The sequence below is a fragment of the Mya arenaria genome, chromosome 5 (genome assembly GCF_026914265.1).
Source record: "Mya arenaria isolate MELC-2E11 chromosome 5, ASM2691426v1".
Taxonomy (NCBI): Eukaryota; Metazoa; Mollusca; class Bivalvia; order Myida; family Myidae; genus Mya; species Mya arenaria.
The window spans coordinates 76801340-76828342 of NC_069126.1; the positions used below are offsets into that span (position 1 = coordinate 76801340).

Genomic DNA, 27003 nt, shown 5'->3' on the forward strand with positions numbered 1-27003 from the left:
ATGGTTCTTTTTGAATGATGACGGATGAACTGTTTGGTTATCGTACCTTGTCGAAATCTTTTAAGTGAAGTCCATAACAAACATCAACAACGCATATTAGATATACATTAAGATAATTAGATTTTTTTTAATTTGTGCATAGAAGATAAAAGAAGTACATTTACAAAATAATTTATTTATTTGAATACCATGAGACTTAAGGGCTATGATTTGCAGTCCTGATCAAAGGGCAACAGATGGACACTCAACGAGATACAAGGAAAGAATGTTTGTGTCATACAATTGTATTTGTTTTGTGATATCTGGTCTGAACAATATCGGTTATTGGTAGATATATTATTTGGTGAGTGGTCATCTACTCATACTACACGTGTAAGATAGTCTTACGTAATTACAGTCTAATTGAAATATAATGCATATAGCATTTACCAGACATACTATGAATATATTTACTACAGCTATGTTATTGAGTATGATGCAGTTAAATATTGACAAGTTATACTTTCATTTAAATAAAATAGATTCCTGTTAGTCACAAGAAAAGGGGTTTGCAGTTTTACAATTATCGAAATACAATACTTAAGGCATGGGTTTTCATACTTCACATGTATTTATTCTGTCTTTGTTGTTGTTAGCTATTTACTAAGATCCTGTTTTACTTCGGAATAGATAAAACCACACACACACACACACACACACACACACACACACACACACTGATCGAGAAGCAAAGTACGAAAGCGCTGGCCCCAATTTCTCGAAAGTTCTTAAGTCCCTTATAACAGGATTAAGCTAATCTCAATATTTTTGTTGTTCAATGAAATGTGTTATATTTACTTCTGGAATATATTTTAGATATTATGTAGGAATAATCTATAAAATTATCAGAATAAACGAATTTTCATTCATCAAAATCCATTTTCAGTATGTATATTGGCTAATCAAAATAAGCGACTAAAGCCTAAGAGGTTTCGAGAAATTGGGGCAAGGGTGTTGAAATTATTTGCTCAACAATGGGTCAGATTATGTTCATTTGCTTAAAATTGGCTGAAATCTACGGGCATAAAGTAAATACAAATACACATCAGGGGTAACAACTAATAACTGTAAGTCAATTTGCAATGCTCTTGCAGTTACCTTTTCGCACTTAATATACTGTCCATACAGTACACTGACAGTAACGCTTTAACACTCTGTATGTACCGACCATAAAATGCACTAATTCTGCACTTCATTTTGTATTTCACAATACAGATTTGAATGTTCACATAATAAACTCATTTTAACTTCTTGTCAAAATTGCAAACATTCGCAACCAAAACTCTCAACATAAGAACAGTTGATGTTACTATAAAGTATAATATTTATGTTGTAGATCAAGTCAGCATTTTGAAGAAGATGTTCTGGAAATGCCAGACCATTTAAGCATCAGCAAATTTCCAGAGGAGATAACTTCATCGTCTAAATTGCCAATGATGCAAACAGTTCATGTCCCAGTGCAGGGTGATGTAGATATACCAAACAAAAGGCAAATGCTGTATGTATAATAAAAAATACTTAACATCCAAGTCAAATACCATGATACCAACCTGCCGAAAACGTGTACAAATAATTTTAATTTAAGGATTCCAAGTGGATATATGTACTCATTATCACATCAATCATAGAATTCTACATTGTACTAAATATCGGAATACTTGAGAAGTGTATGATCACGCCAGTATGTGATATACATTTTCAATTCTCAGATTAACCGGACCACCTAGTGCAAGTTAATATTGTTGTCATACGTGTTTTGTATTCGACAACATTTGTATTATATGCACGTATAATTCAGCGTAATATTTTGAATAATATCTGAAGTACGGGGTAAGTTTTATAAAGTATATTCAATTATTTAAGCCAAACATGGCATTCAGGTTCTGGAGCTTTGGCTGGAATGACCATACCAGAGATTGCTGAGGATACCAATGAGAGAGAAGAAGAAACCCTATCCCATATTAGAGAGTTGGACAGGTAAGTATGATATTTTAAACTGAAGTATAGTTATCAAACTAATCTTCGTTCACCAAAAGCTAAATCTTGTTGTTTTTGTTTTGTATTGTTTTTGGGTCATCTATTTTCAAAGAGAAAACATCAGGGTTTTGAGATGACCTCGGTGGCGTTTGTTGTGCAAAGACCTTAACCTTGTCCAAAGGCAACGTAAAACGTTCATTACCACAATAATAATGGCACGATGTTCAAACTCTACGTTTGTCATGAACAAGAAAGCAATCCGAAATATAATAAATGAATTGGACGATTTTAGCTTTATATAAATTTAATTCCATTTAAGATGATCTTTAAATAGAACAAAAAGTTTCATAAAAAGAACTAAACGAACTGCAATTATGTTGAACATAACACTATAACTTACTAACCAGCTTTAATATTCGACGTCTCATGACTTATAAAAGAAAAGGTTGTATCTCCAAAAATGTACTTCAAGGCAGTAACTCGATACTTTGTGTAGTATATGTAATTATAGTTTCGCAGCTTGCTCCTTATACAGTTAAAAATAAGGCATTTTTCTTTAGTGGACATATATATATAACCACTCTTTTAAATATGATGTATTAATATTTGCCCTGTTTATTCAATTACTAAAGCCAAACATACGATCCTCGATCTGGCGCTTTGTCTGGAATGCCCACAATAGAGACCGGAAACGAATCTAGTGTCCCACCTAACATTCAAGAGCTTGACAAGTAAGCTATCGGTTGTTAAACTGTACATACTCACGGACATAATAAAGAAAATATTTGTTTCAAAATCCATACCATTTGAGTACGGTGTTTTAACTGACATAAATAGCAAGACCACGTTTACGGCGAGATTTGGACATCTTAAAGAACAAATTGTTCCCCAAAAACAATTTTTACATAGATTTCATGTCATTTGTATTTGAACTTGCATGGAATGCTCAAGACATTGAACAAATAGATGTGGCAAAATGGCCATAATGCATCAATTCCGGAGCAGAACTGCGGCAAGTGGCTGGCCGAAACAGATAATTTAAAAATGTTCGAAGTGAGGGGACATCCATTTTTATGTATCGCAACCACGTATGTGTGTATTTTTGGCGCGCCATTTTCAGCCTGCAACTGTGCCTAAAATTATATTTTCGCCCTTACTTTCCGGAGTTTAGTCTTTGGAGCATAAGAAATGCGAAAACAAGAAATTACAGAAAAAAACAACGACATACTATTAATATAGTTGTTTTTAATAAAGGCCAGCCTACCAATACATCTGGAGAAAAGATCAAAGAATTAAGTTTGAAGCCAGTAACAATCTCTAGGAGATGTTTTGTCAATTTTGTTCTGTCAAGATACCTTCGGGGTATTCTTTAAAAGATGAAGAATGAATAAGGATGAACAAAAAAAGATAACAAAACATTATCAAAATCTTTAACGTTGTTTTCATTTAAAACACACATACAACGCATATTAGGAAACATTAGGATGACTTGTATCATTGCCTTTGTAAAAATAAGAATAAAAACGAATATTTAAAGAGATGTATAAATATATGTAGATATAATAGGAACTCAAAAGTCAAGATTTGCAACGCAGGTGGAATGCATTATTAATCACAAAGTCAAAGGGCAACAGCTTAATTTTCAACGCGACCAATTAAAAGGAAAGTTTGTTTCATATATTTGTATTTCTTGCGTGATCTCTGGTGTGAACACTATCGGTAAATTGTAGATATATGTTGTGATTAATAATCTACCAATACATCAATAGGAGCTACAGGGAAAGCTCAGTCGTAAAGAATTCAAATAAGATCATTTTTAACAAAAGAGCTCTTATTATCTTTTGACTATTCTCCTGATTAAAACACCAGGAAAACCAACGTTATTTTCCCTGTATATAAGGGTGAAGACAAATACAAACTTGACTTCCAGCTGCAGGCCCATATCAAAATATCATACATGTGGTACCCTGCATTACTTCCAAAATAAGGTCGACTTGGCCTAAAGGTAAACTACTAAGGGTCATAAAAACTGAAACTGAAACTGATTTATTTCATTAAACGCCTATTTCTATATAAATATTCAATGGCGTTGTACACACAATACAAAATATAAGAATCACAAATTATAGAAAAAAATCAAACACTGAGACATATACCATATAAAACATGTCAAACGTAGGTAGCAAAACTATAAAACAATAAGAGAATTATTAAAATATTAACAATTCACGATACATACTACTTCTAAAAATTTAAATAACCTGCTTTAAAAAATGGATCGTTGTGACTAAAATAAATTTATACATCGATGCCACGAATAACAGAGGCTCGAATCAGCTGAATTATATTAATAAAAATAAAAATAAATTATACATGAGCTTGATTAAGATGATAAAAGTACACTCAACTTAAGACTTTAAACACTTTAAATTACAATATATTACAATAAAAAATAAATCAGGATTCTAAAAATTCATATAAATATCACAGAACACAAATAACAGAAACACGGATAAGTCCAATCAGTCTATCTTCTATTAAAATCAAGTATTCATATGAATACCATCACTCAAATGTGCATTACGTGTTTTCCATGGAATAATATCAGACACCTTCGTCGTAATACTTGGCGTACGTCAAGGGGAAGTATCATCCAGGCTTTACTATTTCGTTTATCTCAATAACCCATTTCAAGACTAAGAGTTAAGTAAGTTTGGCTCCCTACCTATGTCTGTCTACTGTGGTAGCCCAAAAATTGCCGACAATATCTCACATATATCTGTTACGAGCTGCTGCACATGATGGATACTGCAAACATTTCCACATATATGCATTATCAATGGGGACCAAGAAATAATAGGTGTTACATTAATTTCGCACCAAGGCATTTCCGAAGAGGGCAGTCTTAAATGTCAGAGGTCGGGCATAGTGTCCGTCCTTTCTGGTGTTAACCTCTTAGTCTCCACAAGTCTTTAAAGAAAACAATATGACTAATGCTGTAACTTTAGCTTTTAAAAGTCTCCAGCACTTCGTAGTTGCCTGCATTTACTTGATCAGATATGTCGGAACCTATTCTGGAAATAATTAAGCTAGATTCGCGTATTGCAAGTGTTCAGATGTTAACAAAGCAACATTTGTATGTGCCATATATGATGTGACGTTTTATATTATTCGTATAATGTGTTACAATAAACACACTTAATCATTTTCTTTTAAGTTATTTGAAAGAGTTCGTTCATGTTTTTGCATAATTCGCTTGTTTTGTGTGACGGAATTAAGTGTAGCAAATCACTAGGAGTGTTAAAACTAAGATTTCAAAGGCTGGAACCTTTCAGCAAATGCTGATATTTGTTCACATGTCGTCTTTGAAGACCACAATTTTCGTTAGTGTTAATAATGGTTATGAGCGATTCATTGTTACGTTATTGTTTGATTGACATTATCACCTCATGCTATAAATGTATTGTTAAAAGATAAAACTATCCATCACTTTAGTACAAGTCCTGCTGCTCTTGTAACGCGTCTGTTTTCTTTTATTTTCTGGAAGAGACAAAAATACTAAAAATATTGCAACAAAAATAATATTTGCTTGGACGTATATGTTCTAGATTTTACATGCCAGTAAGTTTTACACATTGGTTATGTTTTCTTACCACAAGATAAATACAATCGAGAAACCCTTTAAAGCTGCACTCTCACAGATAAACCGTCAACTACAACTTTTATTTTTTTATTTTTTGTCTTGAAAAGGGCAAACTTTGGTGTAAATATCTGCCAACCAATGATAAAAGTTTGCTGAAAAAAGATCAGATCGCAGATGTTCATATTTATGTTCAACAATAAATGTGTAATGGCTTAAACCGTTATTTACGGAGAAATATGCATAAAACATCATTATTGAACTTAAATATATAAGTCTGCGATCTATTTTTTGTCAGCAGCCTTATATAACTGGTGTCAATGTATTTTCACAAAAATTGGCTCGTTCTAAGTAAAAAAACAACAAATAGTTGTCAAAACGTTCAATCTGTGAGAGTGCAGCTTTAAATCAAATCAGTTTTTCGGACCTTTTAAGTTGTCCATGTATTAGACTTTACAGTGATACTATTATTCAAAATTGATACATACACATGTATTACAAACATACATTTTGAGAGATAAACCTTTAACAACTTACTTAAAATGCATTTATGGAAAATGTAAATTACTTATAATAATATTGTCACCGTGTATTAAAGAGCTGAAAACGAAAAAAGAATTACATGATTGGTGAGTGCTGATCTACTGCGATCTATTATTGCTAATACGGTAGAAATACCGTATTTTCTGCACATCCTTTTTAAATGAAACCCCGTTTTCCATTAATAAAAACCATTGTTCTCTACATTCATTTATCCTTTTTGGTATATTTAAACAATTGTATTAATTGTCGAAAATTGTATTTGGGAGTAAAAGTGCATTTTCAAAGAAAACTAGGCAAAATGACACTTATCACACTGGTCGTATGCAACATATCAAGGTATCTTATGTACCAAAAAGCCATTCAATTAATACAGCTATCGGTACATATAAGTTATACTGGAATATATAAAATTCTAATGTATATTATATTTCTCAGTGTTAGAGAGTTTTGTAATCTATGAATAAATAAGCATATCTTGTGAATAAAGATTTGATTCATTGCTTTAACTTATTATTCTATTTCAGATTTTTTCAACATTAATTATTTGAAATTACTAATAGTTATAAATATTATTGTGTTACTGTTTACGTCTGTTGCTGTTTTCTCTTTCTCTTTTGCATTGGTGATTGTAGCAATATTGATAAAGAAGTGTGACTATGTTTGTGTTTTATCAGTACCGAGTCCAATGACAGACAAGACAACCTGATGTCAGAAGCCTCTCAAGAAGAAATAGAAAAACTGCAGCAAGATTTAGAAAAAATCAAGTAAGAAATGATTTTTAAGTATTCGCTTTTATTTTTAATAATGTTTTCCTTATTTGTTCCCAGTTTTAGTACAATGATGCTTTTTATTATGCAACTCTATGATCACACAGTTTTAAACCTTTTATTTTATAAGGCAGACTGTGTGGGATGTTTATAGTTTCTAACGATGACTGCATCGTATCTTTGAAAAGTTTTTGCATTAGGTGCTCTTAATTGTTTCCCTCCGTCTGCAGATAGAGTTGGGATCTCAAATCATAGAAGTACTTGGGGTTTACCTTTACGTTTATTATTATTTGTTTTAAGTTTCCTCAAGTTAATGCATACTTTGATAAGATTTACCTTTTGCGTTTTATCTTTATTAAGGATTGTTGGGATAAGAGTGAGGTTTGTGCACATAAACTGGTTTAAACCCCAAGTAAATGTACATTTTACTGACCGTTCCAAGGCGGAACCTAACAATTCTTGATAAACATACCTATTATATATATATATATATCTCTCTCTCTCTCTCTCTCTCTCTCTCTCTCTCTCTCTCTCTCTCTCTCTATATATATATATATATATATATATATATATATATATATATATATATATATATATATATATATATAGTATGTATGCACTGTGCTGTTTGTGGAGTTTTGTACTGTTCTTCTATGTTTCTTGTTTGTGATTTTGTGTTCTATGTCTTTGGCGTTTGCCCAGTGCCACTAAACCGGGTTTATGTTACAAAAAATTACTACTGAGCTTGTTTCTGTAGCTTTTTGCATAAATATTTAACTTGATTAAACGTTAATGATTAATGTTTAAATATTTGAAAGAAAATGTTCATTTTTATATGATGTTTTGTTTTTTATCAATATCAGTATATCACAGTCATGCAAATACGATTGTTTCTGATAAAATGCAGTTAAATAAATGGTTACCTTTTTAAAAGACGAAAAGCGATGCTCGACAAGGAAAATGCCGAACGAAAGGAGGAAAGTCTTTTGAAAGAGGCAGGTGAACTTCAACAACATTTAAAAGAGGCCAGGTAAAACATGTTTTTGTTTGAAAAAAAATATGTAGGATAAAAAAGTCTAAAAATATTGTAACAAAAATGAAATTTGCAAAGATTTGGACATATATGTTCTAGAGATTAAATGCAAATAAGCTTTACACATCGATTATATCTCACGTGATATATACACTATAGAACCATTTTCCCAGTATTTCGGACCTTGAAATATGTCCCCTTATCATTATCTTTAAATAGTACTGTGCAAAAATGACACTTATCGGTACTGGCTGTATGCAACATATCAAGGTATATGATGTACCAATAAGCTATTCAATTCATATATATATATTGTGATGCCGGTGACCCCTTGTAGGTAAGATTCCATTTTAAACGGCACTTGTCACAAAAAGATATTGCAGTTTGTCATGTCTAATTTGTTTATCTTATTTGGCCAAACAAGAAAGAAAAATAAATCGGAGTATTTTTTTCTTTCTCTACTCAAATGACACCAACAAACTATGGGTTCACCACGCAACCACAACGCACATACTCGGAGTGTGTATACCACGTGATAAATTACGTCATATATGCTATATCGGAAGACAACAATTTGGTTAAAATGAAGACTTTCTTTAACTACGCCATTTTAGATTAAGCAAAGGGCAATCTATGTCGCTTAAAAAACTCCGCCTTCGATTGATAACCGGCGATTGATAAGGTGATTAGTTTCATCAAACTCTTCTACAAACCTGTTCCCTAAATAATGTTTTGACAGTACTCCGTCAGAAGGCCAGTTGTGAAAAGATATGTCGTGAAAAAGATAAGTGTTTTAATAAACTAAACTCTCAATCAAACTGTGGTAAACTAACGAAGGCGGGGCTCATTTAATTCATTTAAAATGGTGAAGACATAGTGAAATTATCGTTGTTTAAAGTCTTCATTCAAAGCAAAATGTTGCCCTCCGACGTAGCATTTATGACGAAAATTGTCACATGGTATACACACACTGATAATTGTACATTGAATACCTTAACTCAACCAAATGAACAAACATTTAGATAGCATTTATAGCGCTTATTTTCCAATATTTTTATCATTGTTGATACAAAAACAAATACTTTACAAAGTGATATAATTTATCTAAACAAAAAAGATTTATTTGAAATTATTTACAGGCAAGAAAAAGCTATTGCCCTTGAAGAAATGAAAGACACTTTAAACAGAAATCAGAGAGAGTCAGACAAACTCCAGAAGAATTTGGAGAACGCCAGGTAACATGTTTTAACCATTTCTTAATGTACATTTACATTTGTTTAAGTCGGAAATTAAGTCTCAGGATGTACTTGCTATAAAGTGAAATATTTCAATGTAAATAAAGACTATTTATTATACAATCTGATTAGGTATTACAATGAAAATTATAAGATGAAGCACAGTTTTTGAAAATTCAAAATTCAAAATCCTTTGAATACACTAAGCAGTCAGATGGAATACCTTAGTCTGAAGGACATATTGATAATATGATATACGGCATTAGTGATCTGCTTAATTTGCAGCTAATCTACTATTTTCATCCATCGTTCCTTCTTTTTATATCTCTTAACTCTGTTTCAGACAAAAAGAAGATGAATTGAAAAAAGAACTCGTCGGCCTGGAGAATGAATTAAGAGATAGCAGGTATATTGTAGTTCGTGTTTTTGCTTGATCATGAGAATGACGAATAAATAAATGTCCTCTAGGAACACTAGTTGAAATACCGTCACGTGACAAATCTGCTATAGCGTTCATTGTGTTTTGGCAAAATATGAGATTTGCATATTGCGTTTTTCTCATTCTTACACAAGAAAATATGTTTATGTAATATGGTGAGCAATTTAGTTCTATCTACATAAAGCTTAGGAAGTGAATATCTCTTGGGTCATTGTCATGTACAAATTTAGCAATGTGAAAGGCAACCGTTTCTTTCAGACGAAACACGCTTATCAGTTACCGTTGGCACTGACCGCCAAACATCAAAGTAACACACTTACAGTTTTGGTCATACTGTTGACGAAACCAAAATAATAATGTTTATTAATTGTAAACACGAAGTGTGTATAATTTAATAACTTTTGCATAATATAGCATTGTGTAACAGTGCCAAAACGTTCTTTCATGTTTAATCAAATGTCTATGTACCAATTAAATGTAATAGTAGCCGCCATTGTATTACTTCACTTGTTCTTAAAAGTATACAACTCTGCAATCATGAACGATGTACCATGCTATTTGTGGATGATCTAAAATGTTCTGAAAAATAATGATCAAACTATTGTGATGTGTTATAATAGCAAGTGGAACAAGGGGATGTACAACATTTATAAAGACGGCAATGATCGACACAGATTCAACAACCACAAACCCATCCGGGATTTCAGTAATTCATTTTGATAATACAATAACATTTTTTCATATATTATATAGAACGAATTTTACAAGAACCTGAAAAAATATCTAATAAATTATTATTTTTTAGAAATAAAGAATCAAACCTTGCTGCAAGAATTTCTACATTGGAACAGGAGTGCATTGAGCTCAGGTATGTTTCCCTCTTTAGGAAATGCTTCTAAACAAAATGTAACAGTCTATCATACGAACTTTAACAGGTTTTATGACAGAGAAATTCAATCTGCACAAACATCTAAATATTATCTTACGCTGTCGTTCATGTTCTTAATATCCAATTACAAGAACATGCAAGGCGAATACCTCCTTTTCCAGAATACGTTAATTTGCTGAAACATTACATATAAACTATATACCTTAATGAATACCTTATCAACGTATTTATAAGACATTCAACGTTTAAAACAGTGTTCGATTAACCAATAATAAGAGTTTAGGTTTTCGCAGTTTTAAAGCGTATGATAATAAGCTATTAAGACATCATCTGCATAAATTGTTTAAATTGAAAAGCTGTTTGTCTGTTAGAGAACAAGGGGAAAGGGCTTCGAGCGAACTCCATGAAAAGGAGAGAGAATTAGAGGACAGTAGAGGGGAACTTCAACGTGTGCAGCTTGATCTTCGGTAATATATGTGTTTGGATAAACAGGATTCTTCGAAGTTTTGTTTAAACGAAATTTGTTGGTTTTTAGTGTTTTCCGACTCCTCTTGCACAAACTTTATGTATACGCTATCAATTAACTTGCATGATGTTTTTAAGATGAAAAATATTGATTGGATAACATAATCCCTTTTCGGGTTTTATATCATGATTGTAACACTATTAGTTTTAATACTGTATAAATCTTAACATTGTTAATTGTTATTTAAGCCTTCAGCGTAAATGTTTTAAGAAACTGAGATATTTTTCTTAACTTTCTAATTATGTTCCAGAGTTAAAGAGGAAACCATAAGAAAGTACAATGTTAAAGTAGAGTAAGTAATATTCGTAACAAATCATGCTTGCGATGTTAAAAATCGCATGTTTACATAAATATCAGATGCCATGGAGAGCGGTAGCATATAATGTTAAATAGAGAAATTAATGTCAACTGAGGCATCTGATATGTACTTTATTATACCGAAACAATTTTGTTTACACCGGTTACGTCTGTAGTTGTGGTGTTTGATGTGATATTGGGTAAACAATGAAGTGATCTTTATTTCTCGCGTTATTATGACCTAATGTGATCAACTGTTTCCAGTTATTTTAAACCTCATTTTTGTACTTACTAGCGCTAGACTTTTGTTTGATGTTTGAGTGTCTGTCTTATCTATCTATTGGGAATTCCAAGTGTCTATTTTTTGACTCACGCACTGGTTACATATTCAGATCACCTGGTAGAGAGCGTTATGTCAAAGGGTAACACTACTGGCAGTGGAGTAAATTCCGTAGCCGAGCCAGATAAACTTCCTCCATTCACGACACTAACCTAGTATTCTATTTATCCTGTACCTTAAACTTTTTTTTATTAAAACACGACATACTATTATAACAGACAGACATTCAAACAACCTTAAACTTCATTATGAAATACGTTAGGTTCACAGCCATTTGAACTTTTCTGGGAATAAGGTGTAAAGAAACTTTGTGATAGTTTGACTGCTTCTAAAACGTAAGCACATGGGGATTTTCTGTGCCGGACTTGTCGCGATAAGTTGGCGGGTCTGTTTACTGAATTAGTCCCTTTTATAAAGTATAAAAGAAAAGGAACAATTCAGTTACAATATTTTATTTGAATGTTAACGTCTGGTTTAGATTATTTGTTTAGTTTATTGAGAATTTATCAGTTATATTAATAATCATTATAATGTGTATGTTTTAGAAAGCAAAGAGAAGATATCACCAAATTGGAAGCAGAAAAGAGGTAAGTAACTAAGTAGCCTTTGGTCACTTCGGTAAAAGCTCATTAAATTATTAATATTATACTGTTTGATCTACCTTTTTTGTGATGGACTAAGAAACAATGTTTGTATTACATAATTGCAGAAAATCTTCGGAAAAGATCGCACAATTGGAAACTGATCTTAGGTAAGTATAGTTGCAAAAATATATGGCTGTCGGATTGTTTCTTATAATTGAGTGTTTTACATCCAGGTAACTTATTACAATTCAATAGTTATTAATGGAATTCGGAGAAAATAGTTGTCTAATGATTCTTCAAATCAAACAGTTTCGCGGAAAGTTAATTTTGATAGGGCTCATGCATGGTGAAACTTTAAAAACATTTCAAAATTTAATATTTTCAATTACATTACAATATTTTCTTATCAAATGTCCTATCAAACTTATCATGAAAGTTTCAATTGGTCAGTCCGCTTTGAATACATTTTGTTTATGACTTACCGTTCAAAATGGTTATAAAAATAAGGGACCTACCACTTTTTCGAAATATACCAGACTGATATCCGTTTTAGCTTAATGTGTGTTCATATAACGTGTGTATTGCGCTTAGAAGATGCTGCAAACTTATTATTTGGACACTTATTTATAAAAATGGAAATACACAATTGAAAAAATGAAAAAAACAAAAACAATTCTCACATAATGGCTCTTCAAGATATTGTAAATGATCCAAAATATCCTTAATATACTAAAATTATCCCTACAAAGTACTTTTGAATACCTGGAATTTTTAGGTTTGCGCTCTGGTCTTTACCACATTATATTTAGTGTTCATGTTTTTTTCCAATTTTAGTGAAAAAGAGAGCGAATTGAATGATACACTGAAGTAAGTGGTTTTAACTGCCTTATTAATGCTTATTTTAATAAAATAGTTCTTGCTGCTTGAGTTTGTTAAATAAATTACCTTACTTTTGGTAGAAAAACAAGGAGCGTCTGATACTTATTGAATTAGCGTAGTGTTCATGGACCATTGGAAAAAATGAAATCGTCACGTTATATTAAGAAACTGACCCATTTTCGTAATAACATATACTGGAATTAAATCGTAAATTGTGAAGGTACGTTTCACGCAAGTTCAAATAATACGACTACTTCATTTTAATAAAAATTTTAAATTTCCATATATTTCATGCATCGTTTGCTGAAACGACATTAAGAAATGACATATAAAATAAGTGACAGTACATAGCTGTATACATTCACCTGAAAAAAACGCAATTTTGTAAAGAAAAATGTTCTAAACAATTTACCTAACCCAAAATTACGAATGTTTAAGGGTTTGGTCTAAAGTTACCCGTTCACAATTATGTTATTTTCGGAAGCCTGGTGTCCCAATGCTGTTATGATATAATTTGAAAGTGTTTATATGCAGAAATGATAAACAATACTCATTCTCAAAATAATATCAAAACAAGTCCGTTTGCTTCAAAGTTGACAAAGTAGTTAAAACAATGAACCGATATACAAACTGTAATAACGCTATGCATTTTTAAGTTTTGGTCGTTTCATTAACATACTACATTAATATACTATATTCCAGCAGGTTATATCATTTCAAACGAAACCAATTTTTGTATGAAAAATTACAGAAACAAGCTCAGTAGCCAAAAGTTTAAACATAAACCCTGTTTAATGGCGCAGATTAACGTAAAGACATAGAACACAAAAAACAAAGAATCACAAACAAGAAACATAGAACAACAGCACAAATATAAAACTATTTATTGTTGACCGGAATGCGTACCGGAAATGTAAACGCCCAGTTACTTGATCATGGTGGGAGTTCATTTAAGCCTTTTCCAACATGCAACATTGACCTTTTATTTTTTCTGCTTACCTGTAATGTTTTGTATCTTTTTACGCATGTATTTACGTTTTTATGGATTATAATGGAAAACAAAAACTTCTTAATTGTGAGTTAAATTCAAGTTACTTTCAATAACACAGTCAAATCGAATTATTGACACCATGTGTGTATTTTCTTACGGATAAATTATTTACGAACGAGCTGAAAAAACTGTTACAGAAACTGAAGCTTTGAAAATGTTTAAAACTCATCCATTCTCAAAATGCCTTATTTTATCCTATGTGCCTCATTTGGACAGGTTCCTGAAAATGACACTTAAACTCAATGTATGTATTTGTTTTGACAGATAAATTTGAACTAAAAACGTAATTGATAACTGAGACTAAGGCACATATATATAAAACACTTTTCCTATCGTTGCAGTGATTTGGAAATAGAAAGTTCCAAACAGGTTCAAGAACGTAACAGGTATTTGTTGTGTTATTTTTATTTAAATATCTTTTTAGGCTTAAATACTTTCACTTGATTTCATAAAACATAATTAGTTTGTATTTTATTCCTTCTTATTCTTTCCAGAATAGAAACTGAGAAGCAGGATATTAACACGGAGCTAAAGTAAGTGAAAATATCAATGGTTTCGGTTTCCCATTACATTTCTGAAATGGCATGCACAATCGTGTGCCACAGTGAAGTTTAAGAGGTTTATCTTTGTTTTGTTCCAATTATAAGGTAACGATATAGATACTTGGAACGAATCTTTTAAATGAAATGATTGAAAGTGTGTTGGACAAATATATTTTTATGAGTTTCATGTTTGAACTCTTTTAATATTTCAGCCGAGAAAAGACGCGGCTTGAAGAAAAAATAAGATTGCTCACAGATTTGTCGTAAGTATCATTATTGTCAAAAATATACATTCATATTTGAAGCTGAAGTAGACGTCATACATGGACGTCAAAACTGAATGAGTCTCTAAAATGAATACAAACACTATATTTCTGACGATGGTGTTGATTATATTTCGATTACTAGAAATTATCTTTTTTTTCAAGGGAACACCCCCTACCCTCGCATTTTTTCATAAAATTTCTCACATAGAAGGACGAAATATTGTTCACGTTATTGAAACTGTTAAAGTGTTGTATAAAACTTGCTGTTATAGGTATCTGCTGATACAAAGACTATTGTAAGATTTATAGCAAAAATCACGTAGGCAGGAAAGTAAATACCTTCGAGGTCAAATAACTATGCGATATTTTAAAGGACAAAACACACACATTACCAATGCTAACCTGCTTAAACAAAAATGCATTGTGTTGCTTGTGCATAACGAAAATCTTTATGTTGTATTTCAAAAACAAATTACTGTTGTCAATTATTGTGCCAGTTAGTTTAAAATAGAGGTGGTCAACGGTGAGACTGGTATATTGTTTTGCCTTTCTAGATGTATATAGGAGTACAATTAAAAAAATCCTGGAATGTGTTGGAAAGGAAAAAACAACGTACCTTTCCCATCCCACCGTTAAATCCCATTTTAAACTAATTGGCACCATAACGGAAGACGCGTCGAAGCATTTTCAACACAGGTTCCAAGGATCTCTACCGTATTAGGTCTAAGTGGAATAAATAATAGTCTGGGGGCGTTTCAATAAGATCTCTCAGTCGTAATGCTTACACTGCTTAAGAGTTCCCATGTTCATGGACAGGGTCTATGCGATAAATGTCGTTACGATACACAACGCCAAAACGGGGCTACGCCTGGAATGTTATGATCTTACGCCTTACGATCACAGTTGTAACGGGGCCCTTGCGTATCAACTAATTAGGTTAAGTTAATGATAACTGTTAAGGTCTGGTGATTCAATATAATTTGTTTATCATCCGAATAAAATTTAATGGCTGATAATTTATATGTTCAGGAAAAGACTCAAAGGACATAATAAAAAAAGTTATTAAAGTTTGTCCGCTAGTATATTTTTTTGCATTAAAGTAAAAGAAATGAAGACCTTACGCTGAAGATACGGTTACTGAACGCAGAGAAAACAACCCTTAAGTAAGTATACTGACCTTTTCATACAAGGCTAAATACGTATTTGTTGATTTGATAGACACGTTATGGACAATTTTTGGAAGGGTTTGCATTTAAAAAAAACTAGCTACAAGTCACTAACATATACACAACATAGAAATGAATTTGATTCAAAAATCAGACAATCATGTCCGTTAACTATTTCTTGTATTGAGATATCGTTGACCGAAATCGATTTATACATCGGAAGAATTATTGAATGTACTTGCCTTTTGACAGAACTTTTTACTTATTCTGTGTAAATTAAAAGTAATTTATTTACTCAAATAAGATGTAGTAGAGTTATATATCTGAAGGACTACATAACCTTTTTAATATTGTTGCAAGTTTCGTGTAATTAAAAACATATCATCTCCATGTGGAGGGTGTTGAAGACTGTATCTCTAGCAAATATCTTATTCTACTTGTGCATCTTAACCTCTCTGGCTTCTCCGACATTGGCAGAATTTGTCAGCATTTATTATACTTAATTAATGTTCAGAGATGCTTTTAGTAGTTTTTGCATCAAGATGAGAAATAAAATTTGAGTAAGTGCGTATGAAATAACACATGTTTTTTAGTCAAGAAAATGAAGACAATAAGCGCAAGTTACTGAAGCTTGAAGCAGAGAAAACAACTCTTCGGTAAGTATTTTACGATTTAGCGTACTTGTTAATTCATAAGTGATTTATTGAACGTAATGAGAAGCGATTGCATAGCATAACTACACGCCTTTAGGATAATTGTAACCTAGGAACTCTTGAGATTGAAAATAAATCCACCTGAGTCTACGCTGTCAGGGATATCAGACTAGCATGTCCCATAAATCTTTTTAAAAGTGAAATCGAATTACATTGTTTGGAGTTTGCTGTCTTCTGTCAGAATTTTGTCTTTATTATGTTGAAGGATCTATATTGAGCTAATTATGTGTAATTTATGGGTTGTTATTCTACTAAAATTGGAAGTTAATGTATATATATGTTATACAATATAATCTTTATTACTCGTCGCAAGTTTGTGTTATCTAACATTTCCATGTCCACGTGTTGGTGGAAAATTGAATCTCTAGGAAATATATTATTCTACTTCTCCATCCAACTGGAACATCTGAGTCGATTTTAATTTCGCTTCCTCCAAGTGTTTATAGATTGACAAAGGTATTTTTATACTTGATCAACGATTAAATGTGCTACATTCCTGGCATCAATATGATCATAATGGAAAGCGTAAGATAGGAACATATTTCACCGAACCAGCACCAGCATTTGTATTTTACGAGTATTTGTTTTAAAGAGTCAAATGTTTACTTAAGTGATCAAGAACTGAACTACATTGCTATTTTACACTTAAGCAATACATTTATCATAATAATAACCAATTGATAATTAAATGAAACAACGCCAAATTGTAGCGATATGACGTCATTGATTGTTCGTTCTGTATCGTGTACGATGACGTTCAATTGGTTACAATTAAAGATGCACTCTTACTCCCAAAAAAGATTTACCACAATTAAAAGTATTGTTTTAATATTTCAAAAAGGATAACAAAAGTCGAAAACAATGGTTCTTATGAAGGATACTGTGTTTAATTTGAAAGAAATGAGCATAAAAAAGGGTATGAGACTATAGTAGACCACAGTAGATCTTTTAGCATTCAACAATCATTTAATATTTTCGCGTTTTCTGCTATTAAATACACGGTTACAATTTTGTTATCAGTAAATAATATTTTCCATAAATGCAATATTAAATAAGTAGTTAAAGGGTTATTAGTCAAAATTTATGTTTGTTATACATGTGTATGTATTGATTTTGCATAAGAGTGTCACTTAAACGAGCTAAACTGAGATGAATTATAGTTCGATAAATTCACAGTGCTTCAAACGGTGATTTTTTTCAAATGTATGCCACTCATTATAATATAGCACCGGAAGTCTTAATAAAATTAAAGTAAACATTAGTTTAATGCTCATCAAATAATATGTTTTAATTGTTTATCAAGTCGAGAAAATGAAGGCCATAAGCGGAAAATTCAGTCACTTGAAGCAGAGAAAACAACGCTTCAGTAAGTATTCTGTATTTATTTTAAAGTGCTGTATTTAACTGTTGCCGCAGTTATTGTGTAGCGGTAATAAAAAAAGTACACGTAGTAATCAGCACTAACTCTTTAATTCAATGTAAAAATAAGTACACAAGAACCACACCTTTTACTAAAAGCTACTTCTAATTTAACAAAATTATCTCTTAGATTTATGCAGATTGACACATTAACCTAACAGAATAAAAAGAAAATTCAATACATGGTGTTTATGTGTGGTGTTCATCCACTTCGTATCCAAACTGGTAGATATGCCAAAAATAACATACCTATAGCTGAAATATATTGTCAATGCTGTAATTCTTTGGATATCGAAGATGAATTTCACTTTATATGCATCTGTTCTTATTTTGATGCTCTTAGAAGGAAATATATAAAGAAATACTATTTTGTAAGGCCGTCAGTATTTAAATATATCCAGTTAATAAAAGAACTAAACTAAAGAACGGAGCTCATAAAACTATGTATCTTTGTTAAAGAATACCTTAAAATAAGATCAAGTTCACTAAATGTCAATACTTATTTTCATTTATAAGCCATGTTCACCTTCTCACTTATAACTTTTTTTGTTTGTTCGTCTTTTTTGTGCGTTTTTTTCTACATATTTGTATGTTGTGATGTGTATTTATTATTGTTTATTATCATTGCTCATACACGTTGACAAATTGTATTATGATATGTATGTGTTGTGACGATGTACTATGTGCAAGTCAATAAACTGTCTGTCTGTATGTCTGTGCCGTCTGTCTGTCGGTCTGTCTGATAAAATTAACGTATAAAATAATGTTTGCGTATAAACATATTTTTTTCATATTGCAAACACACGCATCAAAATAGCCTTAAACACATTTACGTAAACGATAGCAAATAACAAGTGTCCTTATCTGAAACAGTTTGTTTCTGTTAGTGTAATGCCTACAATAGTTTACACATTGTAGACTCCCCTGAACTATGACTGAACGTATTCAAATGTTCATGTTAAGTGAATAAAACATGTAGTGGTATGACCATTTTAAAGACAGAGCAGGAAACAGTATATTTTTTTTAAATTATAGTACACTTTGAACCATAAACGCATTACGTTCTTGTTTATGAAACAATTGAGACTTTACCTTCACTATTTGTTGTATGAAGGGTGATATAGGTATCACGTCGCGGAATTAATCTGCTTTTCATCCAATAACTGATTACGATTTTATATTATCATATTCTCACGTTAGGCCTTATTTGTACGATATGTTAGTAGCTTTTTCGAAATGGTCTCTTGCCGCTATATATTACATATGTCGGGTTTGTGTTGAACTTTGCCCCAGTGAACTTTGTAAACGCTCATTCTCTCTTTCTCCTACACGCCTTTTCAATGTCTCGTCAAATTGTTATTCCAATATAGTTTTCCAATACAGCTAGGTCGCTGAACTGCTTAATCGAATTTTTTGAAGAAAAAAAAAGATTATCGCTCCAGATTGATAACATGTGTATACAAACAATTAATATATAATAGTTTTAGTAGAAAAAACATGTATACATGCTTTGAAATAAAACAAACATTTCAGGCCGCTAGACCGCTAACTTCACGCCGCTAGGCCGCTAAGCCGCCGAACTGCTTGATCGACTTTTTGAAAAAATGTTGATAATCGCTTCAGAGTGCTTATTTGTGCATAAAACAGTAAATATATCATTGTTTTTGTAGAAAGGTCATGTATACATGCTTTGAAATAGGAAAATATTTTAGGTCGCTAGGCCGTTAACTTCACGCTACTAGGCAGCCAACTTGACTCCTCTAGACCGCTAGGCCACAAGGCCGCTAACTTCACGTACATGCAAAACACTACAATAATTTAACTTCTATTTCATTGTAAAACTAGCTGGTCACTGTCAATAATCGGTATTATTTACTAACATTGAGGCTGTTTATGGTGCTTACTAGTATTTCATCGTCAAATATACACCGTTCATGAAAACACACTTACTTACTTATTTAAAAAAAAAATCATTATACTTTATAGGAAAGAAAAGACGAAACTTGCACAGAAAGTGAAAAAACTCGAAGATGCCAAAATGGATGCCAAGTAAGAGAAGCAAATACGATACACACAGTTTAGTTTTATTAGTTTTATAAATAAATGTGTACTTCTTTTCGAACGAATTATCATTTGCTGAAAAAATATGGGCTTCATGAGATCAAAATAAATTAGAAGTTATGTACTTATTGCTTAACAACTATACCAAGAATTAAAAACAAATACGCTTTGTATCTGATTTCTTACACAGAACTATTTTGTTGTAGGTGGAATATAGTAAATCAAGAAGATGAAAACTTTGGTACTGCTGCAAGCTTACAGGATACGCGAATGGGGATAAGCGCATCTAAAGTAGAAACGTGAGACCAAATACACCAGAGCATCAAACTTTAAATATTTGCATTCGCTATAGTTAAGATAACACCAAACATTTTATTGTCCGAACCGTAAATGGATATGACGTCCTTATTATTAATACAAAAATCGTCGATAAGCCTTCTTCATATATATACTGAGATACAGATTATGCTTCTTTGTAATAGCGATGAGCAATTATCAGTGTGTGTATACCACGTGATAAATTACGTCATAAATGCAACATTGGGAGGCAAATTTTGCTTCGAATGATGACTTAAAACAAAAATAACTTATCTTTTTCATTACCATTTTAATTGAAACAAATGCCAGTCTATGCCGCTTTAAGAGCTCCGCCTTCCTTTTATTACCAGAGTTTGATTAGGTGATTAGTTTCCTGAAACAATTCGACAAACCTGTTTTCAAAATAATGTTTTGTGAGTGCTTAATTAGGCGGCGGTTTTTGTGAAAAGGCTTGTCATAGTGTTTTAAGAAACAAAACTCGCAATTTAACTCTAGTTAAAAAACCGAAGGCGGGGCTCCGTAAGTGGCGTAGACTGCGCTATGTTTAATTTAAAATGGTGAATAAATAGTAAAGTTATCTTTGATTAAAGTCTTCATTTGAAGCAAAATGTTGCCTTCAGATGTAGCATTTATGACGTCATTTATCACGTGGTATACACACACTGGTAATATAAAATATAAATTTATGCATAAAATGAATTGTGTGCCCTCCTGCTTTCATACAGTATGAACATTCGAAGAATTGCTACCAAACCTATAACCAACCAGGATAATAACCAAACTTGTAAGATGCGTATTATTCTGTAGATATTCCCTCTTTTCTCTTTATCCAGTTTACACATAATTATCATACAATAATTAATAAAAATGGAAAGTAAATGAATACATTAATTTTGGCTACTCGTTTGATCTTTTTACAGTATCCATTTACGGAAGGCTAGCGTCGCGAAGATTAAAGAAGCAGGATACACAGCGTATTGCTTTGTAGTATCCATGGCCGTTGTGGAAGCCGGACTCGTCATTGGCGATAGTAACAATTGTGTCAAGTGCGTAGACGTGGACGGAGATCGAGTACTTTCTAGCTTGGCGATGGAAGGGCAAATATATGACATGTCAAGCTTTAAAGAGATGGTAGCCATCGTTTGGCGGAATCTTGGATCAGTGAAACTAGGCATAGTTACCGTGTCTTCAAAAGGAAATCTTGATTTAGGTAAAATTATTGATGTTCAGATAAGTTTGGAGGGTCCAATATTGTTTACTGGTCAGGGATTTCTTGTAAGCACCGTTGGCGGAAAAGTAGAAAATATCGACATGGACGGAACAAGACTAGAAACGCTGCTCGTCATGACTCAATCGACCGCAATCGGCTTTTTGACGCTCAGCCATTTCAACGGTTATGTTTATATGTGTGTACGTAATGAGCCCCTATTAATGTGCTTTGACAAAAAAGGGAACATCAAAGGAAAATACGAAATGTCTGAGAGTGATGTGCGAAAGCTAGGCATGCAGGTTGGAATAACTGTGGACAGGCGAGGATTCGTGTATGTACTTTGCAATAAAGGAATTCTGAGGTTAACTTATGACTTTGCTGAGGCGATTTGTGTTAATGATTCATTGAATGGCGCGGCTACTATCACATGCTCTCCACATGATGATCTGCTGTTTATTGGCTACTTAGAAAGTGATGTGGCCGAGTCATATAAAATAATTGCCTGAAACAGACAAATGGATAAATCGTGCCGAGTGTTCAAACACGCATACATATGTTTGTGCAGGAGAGCTAGTTGAATGAAATTATATATATTTTTTTTCTGAACGATTGTTAGCATGCCGGTGTAGAAATGCAAACATTTAACTCAAAGTTGTTTACAAGCTTTTCCGTTCTGTGTGTGATGCAACTAAACTATTTTCCTGCCATGTAAGTTCTTTTTTGCTTGTACTATTTCTTCATCAGACATTCATTTCATCGTATTTTGTCATCAGCGTAATGTACAGGTTATTTTTTAATTGTAAACGACGAAGTTACTAGGCATTCTATCATTCTGTATCACTATATGTATATACACATAAACATTCAAGGGATCCGTATAATAGCCTTTACTCAAGCATGATGTATTATTTTTATATCAAAAAACATATCGTTTAGAAAGAAACATAAATAAACAAAAGCAATCATTTTGAAGCAAAATACGGTTTAATACCATGCAAAAACTAATTACACAAATTTCATACTTTCGTGTCCCTGCTTTTCTTTTCATGAAATAATATTTTAAATGTTTTACGTGAATTTATTTTGACACCTTTTGGATACTGGTACTGATAAAATTTACTTTTTAAATCATGCTCATATAATTATATGCCGCAAACTTGGAACAGTTGTCGACTGGTATAGAAGCCACAACAGCAGGGTTTCGACAGGGAACAGCCTATGACATATGTTCATACCAATATATATGCCCATTCCAAATGCACCTAAATGCCCATTCCAAATGCACCTAGAAAACACACGCAAATCCGAACTGACACTGTTTGAATATTATGAGTTGTATCACATTTTGAAATCTTTCGTTTCCGGTCCACTTATCTTCTTGTCTTCGTGACTTTAAATTTCTGAGATTTTGTTGCGTTTTTCTTTCGACAATAACAAAATTCATTATATTTGAAACGTTTATGAATTGGAATCATAACTGACCATTTTGACTATTATTATTATTATAACTATTATTATTTTTATTATTATTATTATTATTATTATTATTATTATTATTATTATTATTATTATACGAATGGCGAACTTACGACCTGCTGTTCACCTTGTAAAATTAAACATCTAGGAGACATCAAGGAGCCATCATTGGATATGATCAGATGGCATCGAGTTTGCACAATTTCAAATGGATGCACACGCGCTTTCGCTGACTTAAAATGTCGCTATGTGGAAATAATAGAACAACAGGTGGCTTGAAAGTAGAATCTTATAAGTCAGCACACATGACAGGTTTTGCAATGATATGCTGGTCGTATATATGTGAGATCATTGTCCAAATGATTATACTGTCATATTCAGTGTGTGTATACCACATTATAAAGTGCGTCATAAATGCGTCGTCGGAAGGCAACAATTTGCTTCGAATAAAGACTTTAAGCAAAGATAACTTTTCCATTCCTTCTCTATTTATAATGAAACGTAGCGAAGTCTACGACGCCGAGAATATCCTACTCCCAACTACCAACCATATGTATTTTTATTCATGCACACACATGTATCTTCGTTAAGTTATATATGTTTTATTCAAGGGAACCTTTAACAATTGTATTTGATTACATTCCTCTTTAAGCGCTCACAGTTTCATATTTGAGACCGTCTCCGTGGTAAAGACGTCCGCGTAGGGAGCGGAGGGTCAAAGGTTCGATTTCCACACAGGGTTTGTTCTGTTGTAGCGTGGTTGCTGACCCAGCAGCTAGTTGGATCAATGCGTACCGATTGCCTTTTTGTCGGGCGACTGGCACAATAATCGGGAGAAAAAAGGTGTATCTTTCAATGTGTCCCATAAGCCCAACGAAATATTAAAATGTTTGCGCTGTCTTTAAAAATGGGGATCCTTCCAACTCATCAAATTATCGCCCAATCTCTCTTTTGAACACTTTTGAGAAAGTCTTTGAAAAAATTATATTTCAACATGTATTCAACTTTCTTCGTGATACCAGTTTTTTACTCGATCCCAATCCTGCTTTCTACCAGGTGATTCTACTGTCAATCAGCTTACCTACCGATATAATAGTTTCTGTCAAGCTCTCGACAATGGTCTTGAAATACGAGTTGTCTTTTTTGATATAAGTAAAACGTTTGGTATCGTGGTCTACTATATAAACTCGCGGAGGCAGGCATTTGTGGTCACTTACTGTCTTGGTTTTCCAACAACTTAGAGAAAAGGCGCCAGTGTGTGGTTATTCCGGGAGCAACTTCGGCATAAAAATCAATTGAGGCTGGAGTTCCCCAGGGCTCAATTTTGGGTCCTCTTTTATTTCTTATATACATAAATGACATAGTAAACGAGAAAGATTCAAATGTCAACCTATTTGCTGATGATACAAGTCTATTTGTTATAGTGGACACCCCCAGACTGCAGCTTTAAAACTACAGACAGGTATAAACAAAATATCTATTTGGGCTGATAAGTGGCTTGTAAAGTTCAATCCCAACAAATCTGAATCAATGGTCATATCTCGAAAACGAAACAAACCCATTCATCCGTCTGTGTACATGTTTGACACTGATATCCCCTTTGTTCAATCTCACAAACACCTGGGTATTTTTCTTTCTATTGAGGGAAATTGGCATACTCACATTAACTATATTAAACAAAAAAAGCTTGGTCTAGAGTAAACATCATGAAACGTCTACGCTATCAACTGGATAGGAGGTCTCTGGAGGTTATTTATTTTTCTTTCATTAGGCCAATCTTGGAGTATGCGAATGTCTTCTGGAATAATTGTACACAGTATGAAAAAAACGATCTTGACAAAATTCAAAACGAATGCGAATGCATTGTTACTGGTTGCACTCGCCTTGTTTCTCTGCGTCTGCTTCACATTGAATCCGGCTTTGAGAGCTTGGAAACAAGGCGTGAAAAACACAAGCTTTTACTTGTCTACAAAATGAAAAATGCTCTCTCTCCTGATTATCTTTCAAGTTTGGTTCCTCAGACAGTCGGTCAAGCATCAACTAGATAACTTCGAAACGCATCCAATATCTCTAGCATTCGTACACATACGTCACTCTATATGGATTCATTCCTTCCTTCAGCAATCTCAGCATGGAATAGTCTCCCAGCTGAAGCACAAAACATTGACACTGTCTCTGGTTTTAAGGCGTACCTTAAGTCGGATAAATCCAAACCAAATACTCTGTTTTATTATGGGAAACGTCGATAACAGGTCATTCACACTCGTTTACGGAACGAATGCAGTTCATTGAACCATCACCTTTTTGTTAAAAATATTGTGCCCTCATCCCTTTGTGCGTGTGGGGTTCAGGAAACAACATATCATTATCTTCTTATCTGTCACCTTTATACTGAACAAAGGAGACTTCTTCTTAACTCTGTGGAGGCTTTGACTAACGCAACGCTTCGCAATTAACTATACGATGTCACTGCCCTCAACGAAAAACAAAATAAGACACTGCTCGATGCAGTTCACCTCTTTATTCAAATGACTTGATAGCCAGTGACAGTCACATACTACCTAATATCAATCCCTTCCATGATTATCTCCTTTCTAAATACATGTTATTTAGTACTACCAATCAGGGCTCAGTGAAGAAAAGGCACTGGAAGTTATTCATCTAAACCAACCAACCTACCCTCTTTCTTCACTATTATTCTCTTTACTATCTTATTCTGTTCTCAAACAAAATTAACGACTTTTGTATTTGAAAAGTGAAAATAAACTAAGCTTATTATAGCGTTGTTAATCACACAAAATGTTTAACTTTTAGCTACTATCTTATCTGTGTACATCGTCTGTAAAAAATCTTTAAATATTTAATAAAAGTAAATGAAGCTAAATCACATTAAAGACTACCATCTGATCTAATCCAACAATATCTATATCATTTTGTCATCTACATTGTAAGCTGTACAAATGTCTGTCATTAAATATGTACTTCTGCTAAAGTTTGGAAAATAACTTTTTAGGATATATTTATCTTTCGTTCTAATCATTTTCTAGTGTGTACATGTGTTTTATGTTTGTCTTTATAATATGTGTGTATACTCTGATAAATAAAATATGTTTAAACTAAGCCCAACGGCTGGCCCTTAATGTAGACGTGTTACACTATTATAATAAACAAACACGTCTGTATGTAATCGTTTAACGTTTACAAAAAAGAGAGTCATAATCAATATGTACTGTTATATAGAGTTATTTATGACTCGTTGGAGTGGCATTAAAATCATATACCTTATACGTATCGAATATTAACGAGATACCTCTAGATAGTTTTGAGTGATTTTATTGTTTAGTTATGTTATATCAGTGTGTCTGCATAGACCATTGTACCACTGCGTGGGCCGGGCACGTGGTTTTAAAATGAACTAATAAATTGCAAGTCCATGACCATGTTTGCAGTATCAGACCATTGTCGTACACATTATCGTACCATTGTCGTACACATTATCGTACCATTGTCGTACACATTATCGTACCATTGTCGTACACATTATCGTACCATTGGCGTACACATTATCGTACCATTGTCTTACACATTATCGT

General features: G+C 32.7%; 1 protein-coding gene across 2 annotated transcripts; it reads left to right on the forward strand.

The window, feature by feature from the left end:
- The first annotated feature begins 1379 nt into the window (after nucleotides 1-1379).
- On the forward strand, nucleotides 1380-26425 carry LOC128233745 (myosin-11-like). Of its 2 annotated transcripts, XM_052947569.1 has the most exons (22): nucleotides 1380-1537; nucleotides 1903-2016; nucleotides 2649-2747; nucleotides 6874-6963; nucleotides 7901-7996; nucleotides 9139-9234; nucleotides 9578-9640; nucleotides 10479-10541; nucleotides 10934-11029; nucleotides 11339-11380; nucleotides 12271-12312; nucleotides 12435-12476; nucleotides 13144-13176; nucleotides 14581-14625; nucleotides 14734-14772; nucleotides 14994-15044; nucleotides 16148-16210; nucleotides 16807-16869; nucleotides 18230-18292; nucleotides 20332-20394; nucleotides 20613-20705; nucleotides 21645-26425. In XM_052947569.1, the coding sequence occupies exons 1-22, from the start codon at nucleotides 1410-1412 to the stop codon at nucleotides 22438-22440; spliced, it is 2280 nt and encodes a 759-aa protein (XP_052803529.1). In that variant the 5' UTR covers nucleotides 1380-1409; the 3' UTR covers nucleotides 22441-26425. The 2 variants fall into 2 exon arrangements, with proteins under 2 accessions (XP_052803529.1, XP_052803531.1); XM_052947571.1 differs by lacking the exon at nucleotides 2649-2747.
- The last annotated feature ends 578 nt before the right edge of the window (nucleotides 26426-27003 follow it).